This window comes from Artemia franciscana, chromosome 13 (genome assembly GCF_032884065.1).
Source record: "Artemia franciscana chromosome 13, ASM3288406v1, whole genome shotgun sequence".
Lineage (NCBI taxonomy): Eukaryota > Metazoa > Arthropoda > Branchiopoda > Anostraca > Artemiidae > Artemia > Artemia franciscana.
In genome coordinates, this window is record NC_088875.1 from 6,190,059 (window position 1) to 6,201,029 (window position 10,971).

A 10,971-nucleotide genomic window follows, 5' to 3' on the forward strand; every position below is an offset into this window, starting at 1 on the left:
TCAGGCTTCAGTGGTGCATAGTCTTCAAGAAGAAGTACCTCATTGTCAGTCAGGTCAAGTCTGTCACATGATGTACCACCAGCCGTCATATGGTAACAAGTTTCGTTCTAAAAGTGTCTACGATATGAGGGAATTTTTGCCACCTCTCTGAAAGACAGGTATCCAAAGGTACTTTCAATGTCAGCCAAAGAAGCGAATAATTGTTTCGTGGCTCTCAAAAATTAATATATATTCATGTGATCACGCATATGTGTTACTGTTTCTTGGTCAAAAATTATATTAAATATTCCTATGCAGTCCTGCTACTCATTTGTTGGTTCATCTCTTCACTAAGTTTCTAACGGGATAAAATCGATTTTTTACCAGCTTTTGTGTCTTTCTTTCATTGGTTTCGAAGTGAGAACGCTTGAAGCTTATTTTGAAAGAATTTTTTCATCTGTATTAGCTTGTCAATAAGTTGGGTAAATGCATTTTGACCGAGACCCACAAGAGCCATACAACAGTAGAAAGCTGGAGATCCATCTTTCATGCTATCGTAAAACATTCTCGGAGAGAATATTTTCTTTTGCACTGATAACTTTCGAAATCGATCATTTAGATTCAACAAATTTTTAGCAACTCCCATAGCTGATTACAGAATGATAACAAATCCAAAAGATTTCTTCTACTCGAGCATCCCTAGAGAGAGAGGGGGGGGGGGTAACTTATTAGAAAAAATATCTAACAAGGAAAAGAAAAACATTTTCGATTTAGTAAGATTTTTTTTCATAAGTTCAATAGCATATATATCACTCTTTTCTCACATACAAGTTCAAGTTATTATCCTCAATACGTTTACTATTGCCTTTAAAGCAGCCTGAAGTCAATTTCTATACTTTATATTAAGTTTTATTGCAAAATAACTGTTCCTCAAATTTGAATTTGTTCTTGAACAAATTGAATTTCGAGATATTAAATATCTCGAAAACATTTCATCCTATTCAAGGCTTAGTCGACATCCTTCTAATTTTTACTGCTACTTTTGGTATTCTTGTCTTGGTATCATTGATGCTGCCAAATCCACTATCAAATTCTACTAGTTCTTCTAGACCTCACTCTACTAACTGAAACCAAATAATCAGTGTTTTTAATGTGAATCCATACATGTCCAAATAAAAATCTTATTGTATACCCTTGGATTTGCTAGAACAAATTCAAAGTATTAAAGTACCCTTATTATTTTTAGTAGTAGTCCTTTGAACGTAAAGAAGGGTCATTGACTGTGCATCATTCAAGCAGCGAATAAAGTAGAATTTGTTATCCTCTTGGTCTACCATTCGATTTCTAAACTCTGCACATCAACAACTTTATTTAAAGTATTGAAAAATTATTATTCAAAACCAGAAGAGAGTGCAGTAGTTAATGACTAAGATTTGGGGGTTTTTATGCACTATAATGTTTTTTGTTCCGACTTCGTGGATATGCTTGCAAAAAAGTTCTAAACATTTCCACAGGCATCCCTCGCTGAATGACTTCCTTGTGGAAAACACACTTTCGTATCAGTATAGTATTGATCTCAGTACCGTACAAATAAAATGCTCTAAGAATATTTTTAAATTAGTTTATTGATAAAAATATATACAGATAAAAAAGAGAATTTTCTTCTCGTTATATTTATTTTTCTACTTATAAGTATCTGTCGAGAACAACTAATGGCGAAAGATTATCTGTATTGCCAGATTATTTACTATGTATTAATCTTGATGCACCAAGTCATGGTCACATTTTCTACCGTAAAATTTATTTTACTCTTATTTTATCTCCTTATGAATTCATTGATTCTTCTCTCATTCGTAATATAAAATTCACGTTTTCAAATGGAGAATCAATTTCCTTAGCAGCCAAATAAAAACCATTTGGTTTTAATTTGCAGTGATGACGTAGAACGCAGATTCTCTTGTTATTCCAGCAGTTGAAGTGTAGACGTAATCTTTTTCCCAAATAATATGGAACCCTGACGAAACCAGTCTCTTAGAAATAACCTAAAATCTCGCTTAGATTTTTTTTTCAATCATACCAGAATAAGTATAATTCCACTGATCTCATTTATCATCGTTACAATTGGAGCATTAGAATCATCTACCGTGAGAGTCACCAATCTCTTCATTACAGGAATTACAAGTTATAATTTGTGCTGCATATCCTCAATGCAGTGTATACGGATTGCACAATCTAGACATTCCCTCATACTTATCAACAATTGTACAATTCCCATAGAATGACAAGCTACCGAATGTGTACATGCATAGTGGAAATACATAGAACATTTTTCACTGTTGACTCTCTCACTGCTAAAAAGTAATTTACTTACAATCTATAAAGGGAGTATTTTTTTCTAATTATGGAGAGAGGAGTAGGAGCTATCGAGTGACATAAGGCTTCAAATCAATAAATCCTGTTTGGACATAATTCTTCAAATTGTCGACTCATTTGTTGTGATCATTAAAAAAAAAAAATAGATTGAGAAACTATGGATAGTCTTAAATCCTAATTGAATTTCTAGCTAGTGTTCGAAAGCAAATCAGCAATTTTTTTTTTCGATTAGTATGTCAATAAATTTGATAAATGCATGTGGGCCACGCCCATGACCATCATACAATAACAGAAAACGGAAGATTCTTATTTCGTATTATCGTCAAGCACTCGTTGAGAGAATATTTTCTTTTGGACTGATTACTTTTGAAATTGATCATTTAGATTCACAAACTGTTCCAAAATCAAAAGATCCCGCAAGATTATATTAAACCCATCCATTCTTTTATTCTAACACTCTCATAGGTGACTACAGAAAAATAGCAAATTCAAAAAGATTTTCTTATTAAAGTAGGCCTAGACAACACCTGTCCCCAGGACTTGGGGGTTTTTGTTGGACACCAGATTTTTTGTTGTCTGACCCTTTAGCTATTTTTAATAAGAAGCTATCTCACAATTTTTATTTGAAGCATTAGGGAAATGAAGGGCATTGGGTTTTATTCGCCCTTCAATGTCTTTAAATTCTTAAAAAAGAACGAGAAATTTTACTTTCCAAAAAATGGAAACTTTCCTAGAGTTTATACTAGCATTTCTTCCATGAAAACGATATAATCCCTTAAAAGATAATTTTCAATGCCTGCCCACTTACCCTGGAGGGTTCTAGTGACACCAGAGTTTTCATTATCTTACCTTCGAACCATTTTTAACAAAATGGCTAGATAAAAATTTCTATAAATTGTATTTGGGGAAGAAAAACATGAGATGGGGGGTAGCTGTCCCTAGATCATATTTGGCTGCAAGAAAGTGAACTCGAACATTCAATTTCCCATGAAATGAGCATACCCTCAATAAGTACAAAACATGCCCCCAGGACATAAGTTAGAACTTCTTCTTCTGGGCCCGGAGGGGGTTTTGTTGACACCATAGCCCTATTATCTGATGTTTGAATTATTTTTAAGTAATGGCTATCTCAAAATTTTTATCAGACGTGTTTATGAAAAAAACTTGGGGGGGGGGCTAAGTGCACTCGGATCCCTTCTGAAAATTGAAAATGGATATAGAACTTTCAATTTCCGACCAAATAATTCCTCTCTGATGTTTTTGCGAGCATCTCTTCAATCAGAGCCGTACTTATCCCCAGGGCATAACTTGCGACGCCTTCCCCCGGATCCTGGGGTGTTGTATTGATACCACAGTTATCTGATCATTTAACTATTTTTAAAAATAGCTATCTCGAAATTTATTTAATGTATTTTCGAGAAAAAGGTCTTGGAGGGAGGGCTAGCTACTATCAAAAAACTTTTGACTCTTTAAAAGAACTTTCAATTTCCAATCAAATGGACAATCTCTGAAGTTTATAGACGCATTATTACCATAAGAAATAGAAGCATTATTTACATAAGAACAATACATGCCACCAGGATATAACTTACTGCAGCTGCCCTTTGGGACGTAGGAAGCTGTGTTTACTCCGGAGTTTTGTCATCTGACCTTTGAACTATTTTTAACAAAATGTTTATTTTAAAATTTGTATCTAATATGTTTGGGAAAAAAAGAGCGTGGGGCACGCTAACTGCTCTCTAATCACTTTTGAATCTTAAAAAGCAAACTATAACTTCGAAGTTTCAATTGAATAAGCTCTCTCTGAAGTTTATACGAGCATCCCTTCCATATGAATCTTATATGCCCCCAGGGTGTAACTTCAAACACCTTTCCCCCCACGCCCTGGGTTTTTTTTATCACCCAAGTTTTTGTTGTCTGACCTTTGAACTGTTTGTAACAAAATGACTATCTCAAAATTTTTATCTGATGCAATTGGGGAGAAAAGGGCGTGTGCGGACTAGTTGTTTTCCCATCTTTTTTTACTCTAAAAACATGAGCTAAAACTTTTAATTTCCAGTCAAATGAGCTATAAGGATTGTTGATGGGTGTTCATAAACGACCTAAGGGTGTGTGAAACGACCACCTTGTGAAGAAACGTCGCCATTTTGCTAACGACACGAAAACAAAAATATTAATCGCAAAGGACAAATGTCCCATCGAACCCCACAAGGAGATTGTGGCTCATCTGGAAAAAAACTGAGGCGTTGGCAGATGCATGGCCTGTCAGTTTTAACGCATCGAAAATAAAAGTTTTTTTAGATTCTGAGGCACCTAGTATAAGAGCTCATTGTGATTTCGTCTTCTAAGGAGAGGCAATAACACGAGCTGATACATTAAGTCGAACTTGAAGTTACCTCCTCCTTGGATCTCTCAAAGTCTGAGTATCCTGGTAAATTTAGATCCTAATACTCCAAGAAGCTAAGAGCAATCCTAGGATGCAAAAGTCTTCCCCCTGATGAGTCTACTCTGCCAACTATTTATTTTGTACATCAGACCTGTCATCGAGCATGCATGTCCTCTCTTTGCTGGTGCACCAAAATGTCGGCTTTCTCTATTCCAATGGATTCGAAGTTAAGCCACTCGTGCAGCAACCCTCTGACAACAGGAAAGCTAAAACCTTGCAGTTGATCCGGGAATTGTTCGATGTGGTGTCCATGTCGGTTTTCTAAAATTACATGTATGACCCTTCATCAAAAAAGCTGTTAAAGCTCGTTCCTGACAGAGCGAAACCCTTGTGATCAACTCCCCAAATTAAGCTCGTCAGGCCTACCTTGAGAAGGTTACTCCTCACCAAGAGTATGTGAAAAAGATTTTCACCCGACGATAGGTCACCACACGGAGTGACTTGCCGGCAGAGGTAATCCCGGGTGATCCTTCTCTTGACGAGTTCAATATAAGGTATAACAAATATTTAATTGTTGGAAAATGAGGTAAATACCATGACTAGTGGCATATCATCACCTGTGACAGAGCCAAGTGAAGAAAATAGGTGTCTCAAATTTTTGGTCGGATACATTTGAAGAAAAGAGGATAGGAGGAAGATCTGCTTGCCCGATCTCTTTTGACTGTTGAAAAAGGAAGTATAACTGTCAATTTGAAATAAAAGGAGACCCCGCCAAAGTTTTTATTGACAACCGTTTCAATAAAAGCCGTATATATCCTTGGAGCATAAATTTCAACACTTACCCCTGGGTTCTGGGGGATAGTATTTACCCCAAACGTGTACTATTGTCAGCAAAATAGTTTTCTCAAAAACTTTTATGGGTGTATTTTGGGAGAGGAGGGTCTATAGGGTCTTGTTGCCCTCCAATAACTTTTTACTTTTGACACTGTTTACTTTTAAGCTCATTTGACTATCTCTTCTACAAAAACCTCATATATCTCCTGGTTAAAATTTTCAACACGTAAACCCGGCTTATGGGAAATCGAGTTGACTCCGACTGTTTTTGATTTTCGCAAATTTTGAGCAAAATTGCTATTTAAAATTTTGATCGTCTATACTTGGGGAAAAAGTGTTTAGTGGGCCAATTGCATTTTGATCCCTTTTTCTCCATAAAAATGGCACTGCAATTTTTAATTTCTAATCAAATGGGCCTTTTTTAAAGATTATATGACAAATAATTTCATGAAAACCTGATTAGCCCCTCGGTAAAACTAAAAGCCCATGCCTGCAGGCTCTGAAAGGTTGTATCAACCATGGAGGTATTGTTATATGATGTTTACACAATTTTGAAAAAAGGCTATGTCAAAATTTCGATCGGATACAATTTGGTAAAAAGAGGGCGTTCAGGGCCTGGTGCTCTAAGACTATTTTTAACTCTTTGAAAGAAAACTGGAAATTTCAATTTCGAGTCAAAGAAGTATCCTCCAAAGCTTTTACGACCAACCCTTACATACAAACCCTTGAGATCTGAAACTGGTTTCTGTGTTAGCCCCAGAGGCATTGTTATACGGCACATGGACTATATAAAATGACTATATCTTAAAATTTCGTTTGGATGTAGCAGGGAAAAAGAGCGTAGAAGGCTAGTTCCACTTATACCACTTTTGACTCTTAAAAATAAACTAGAATTTTTTATAGCGTTAACCATTACAGAAAAACTTCCTATGCCCCTGGGTATAACTTAGGAACGCTTGCCTTCAGGATCTGTGGGGTTGCATAAGCATACAGGTTTTGGCCATTTGGTTTTTAGACAGTTTTGAAGAAAATTTTGATTAAATAAACTTGCGAAAAATGGGCGTGATGGTTGGTGTGTCTATTTGCCCTCTGATTACTTGTGAAATTTGTAAAAATAAAGTTGGATTGAAATCAGCCCATTCCCATGTTTACACAACTATCTTTTCAATAAAAACCTTATATGGGCCAGGGGCATAACTGATCTGAACTATTTGGAAAAGAAAATAGTTTTATTAAAACTTCGATGGGACTCATCTGCGGAGAATAGGGTCGGAGGGGGGTCGAGTTACCCTCTGATCGCTTTTAACTCTGAAAAAGGGAACTAGATCAAATGATTAACTTTCGATCAAATGAACCCCCTTTGAAATTAAAAAGACCTCATTTTCTATAAGAAAAACCGTATTTACCCTAGGATATCTAGACATACCCTTCATCTTGTGCTCCAGGGCTCTAGGGGCATGTGTCGATCACATATCTATCTGATCTTTGGACTATTTTGAACAAAATCGCTTATTTGAAATTTTGATCTTATTGAGGAAAATTTGTTGTTTTGGCTGTCCTCTGGTCATCTTTACTCTTTATAAACGTCACTTTAACGTTTAATTTCAAAACATTTGAGCGCCCTTCGAAGTGTAATAGCCCTTCCATACAAATTCTAAATCCCTTTGGAGCATAACTTTCGACAAGTGCCCCTGGGGAATTAGTCTCAACACGAGTGCCTCAGTACTTGGACCTTGTGTCAAGCTGCGACGAAGACCATACTGCCTTTCCATCACAACCAGAGTCCTGGTTGAACTTCGCTGAGGTAAGGATGCTGGGACTGCTTTGAAAAATTTTTCATTTTGGTTTTATTAAACCAAATGGCTCTATCTAATACTGATTGAACATATATGGAAAAATTGGATTTCCGGGGTCTAGATGCACTATGACAACTTTTAGCTCTGAAAAATGAGGCTAAAACTTCCAATTTCCAATCAAATTAGCTCCTTCTAAAGGTTATGTGACCACCCCTTCCGTAAAAACCTTATGTCTCCCGGGACAATTACTTTCAACACGAGACTCTGGGCTCTTGGGGTTGTGTCGACCCCAGAGTTTTTGTTATCTGATCTCTGAATTATTTTGAAAAAAAGGAAAATAAATATTTTGATTGTAGGTATTTGGGAAAAAGAGGCTAGTTGCCCTCCGATCACTTTTCATTCTTAAAAAAAAGGCACTAGAAGTTCTGATTTCCAAACAAACAAGCCCCTCGGGAGATTGAACTACCAATTCTTCCAATATGATGTCCCTCAGGGACACAAAGCAAATTAATAACAAAACTTTGAAGCCTAATGGCCTTTACCATTGGTGACAGGATCCCAAAGGCAATTTAGAATCCCCCTATTTTTATTATATTAAGAATAGGTGTATTTTATACGGTATCCACAACTTAAATACTGCGCATGAAAATTCTTCTCACCTAATTCCTTATTGGTGAAACACCCAGTCACTAGGAGGAAATAAAATATTATCTCCTCCAATGAGTAAAAAAAAATATCTTTCTTTTTTATTCTTCATTAGAGTCCTCTTGACATAAGGAACCGAGTATAGAATTTTAATGCTAACAAGACACGAATCCGGGCCGTCAAATTTGTGATAATTTGCGTAGAAAGGTATTTTGTTCTCTAAGCATTGCCAGGCATTGCCAAAGGGCTGCAAGTCCCATGCACATCGGGAATGATTTTCGGTACTATCAGGTCTACTAAACACAATCTAGTATCATACTTACTTGTGAAGACTTCATAGGATGATCCTATTAGAGGGTATGAAGGATTGCCAGGTATTTGCTCAAACGGCTTAGCATTTCTCCAATCTATTTCTAATGGTAAATCTTGCTGCACAGCTTGAGTGGTGATTAGAGCAGAGCTCTGACATTTCGAAATGAAACTTTTAGTTAAATGGTTTCCGATGTATTTACCAAACATGGTCGGTAGAGACAATGTGGCTAACTTAGATTTAGTATTGTCTTCAATCCTTATCATTTATTTGTTACTATGATAAAGTTTTAAATAATGCCAAGTCACTTATCTTTTATAATTTCGCAATTAACAACAAAGAAGAATCAAACTAGTCCTTAATACGAAAGTCCAAATTGATAAAACTAGCTCTATTAGAGGTAAAACTTTCTGGAAATAGTGAAGAACCCCAAATGCCTCCGTGTCAGGGCTTGAAAATATGGAATTGGCAACTGTTTATGTGAAGGATTTATAACTGAGAAAGTTAAAAGATTTAATCCTTAGTGGTTTTTATAATGGACGTCTCAGAGTTCGTAAAGTTTGTAAAGTCGTTCGCAAAGTGTGTTTCCGTAAAGTTTTCACTGCTCATATGAGCCTTGTACTTTACGCGCGTTTTTAGCAGTAAACTATTTAAATTTCTGAAACATTTCATATTTTGAAGAAAAAGTCTTGAAGAAATAAGGAGCTGGGGTGTGAGTGTAGTCTAAGGAGACAGGATCAGGTATATCAAGATTCCCTGTTGTGAAGTTGCGAAGTTTTTCCTGTTGTGAAGTTGACAGTGGTGCCAAAATTCCTTTGTTTTTCCTGTTGTGAAGTTGACAGTGGTGCCAAAATTCCTGGCAAGAGTTCAGTCCCATAGCATCCTAGAACAGTTCGTGGTAACGAACTGTAGTAAGGAACAACCCGGCTCAATAGTAAACGAAACTCTAAAAAAGGAATTTTGATGCTAAAAAATACATCAAAAGAATCGGATTTTTATGCTAATTTTCAATATATAAGTTTCATCAAATTCAGTCTTTACGATCATAAGTTAGGAGCCTGAGAAAATTTGCCTTATTTTGGAAAATAGGGGGAAACACGCCTAAAAGTCACAGAATCTTAACAAAAATCACGCCATCGCATTAAGTGTATCAGAGAACCCTACAGAAAAGTTTCAAGCTCCTATCTACAAAAATGTGGAATTTCGTATTTTTTGCCTGAAGACAGATCACGGGTGCGTTTTTATTTGTTTTTTTTCTTTTCCACAGGGGTCATCGTATCGACCTAGTGGTCCTAGAATGTCGTAAGAGGGCTTGCTTTAACGGAAATGAACTGTGCTAGTGCCCTTTTTAAGTGACCAAAAAAATTGGAGGGCACCTAGGCCCCCTCCCTCGCTCATTTTTTCCCAAAGTCCATGAATCAAAATTTTGAAATAGCCATTTTTTCCGTATAGTCGAAAACCATAATAACTATGTCTTTGGGGAGAACTTACTCCCCCAAGGTCCCTGGGGGAGGGGCTGCAAGTTACGAACTTTGACCAGTGTTTACATACAGTAATTATTATTGAAAAGTGTACAGACGTTTTCAGGGGTATTTTTTGGTTTTGAGGTGGAGTTGCGGGGAGGGGAGGGGGCTATGTTGGAGGATCTCTCCTTGGAGGAATATGTCATGGGGGAAGAGAAATTCAATGAAAAGGGCGCAGGATTTTCTAGAATTACTATAAAAAAAAACAATGAAAAAATAAACATGAAAAAGTTTTTTTTCAGTTGAAAGAAAGGAGAACCATTAAAACTGAAGACGAAGAGACATTATTACTCATATGAGGGGTTCTAAAATACTTTAGCATAAAGAGGGAGGTATTTAGGAGGAGATAATTACCTCGCTCTTTATGCTAAAGTATTTTAGTAATTTCAACTATTTATTCTACGGACTTTCTGATTCAGAGGTCGTTATTAAAGAATTGGGACAAAACTTAAGATTTAGTGTAAAGAGCGAGGTATTAACGATGGGACAAACCCCCTCATATACATAATAAAAATATAAGAATATTTACATTTGTTACGTAAGTTAATTCTTAAGTTACGTATATTTTTTACAAATAAAAACATTCGTTAAAAATTAAAAGTTTTAGTTGCCTTTTTAAGTAACCGAAAAATTGGAGGGCAACTAGGCCTCCTTCCCCGCCCCTTATTTCTCAAAATCGTCTGATCAAAAATAGAAAGCCATTTAGCCAAAAAAAGAATTAATATGCAAGTTTCATTTTAATAATTTATGTGCGGAGAGCCAAAATCAAACATGCATTAATTCAAAAACGTTCAGAAATTAAAAAAGAAAAACTTTTTTAATTAAAGTAAGGAGCGACATTAAAACGAAGAGAAATTACTCCGTATATGAAATGGGTGGTCCCCTTCGTAATCCCTCGCTCTTTACGCTAAAGTTTGACTCTTCACCACAATTCTACCTTTTAAAAAAATTAAAAACTCTAGCGTAAAGAGCGAGGGATTGCGAAGGGGACAACCCATTTCATGCTCGGAGTAATTTCTGTTCGTTTCAAGTTTTAATGTCGCTCCTTACTTTCAGTTAAAAAAAAACTAGTTTTTTTATTTAATTTAGTGTAAAATATTGAAACTAAATTCCAAACCACTAATG

The 10,971-nt window shown here is 36.0% G+C and overlaps 1 protein-coding gene across 1 annotated transcript in view; it reads right to left on the reverse strand.

Moving 5' to 3' along the window:
- The window catches only part of LOC136034442 (probable cytochrome P450 301a1, mitochondrial), an 84,676-nt gene extending 76,110 nt beyond the window's left edge, over nt 1–8,566 (reverse strand). Inside the window, exon 1 of the mRNA XM_065715622.1 lies at nt 8,337–8,566. Within this exon, the coding sequence (XP_065571694.1) occupies nt 8,337–8,532 (196 nt within the window). The 5' untranslated portion in view covers nt 8,533–8,566. The remainder of the gene's footprint in view (nt 1–8,336) is intronic.
- Nucleotides 8,567–10,971: the final 2,405 nt, after the last annotated feature.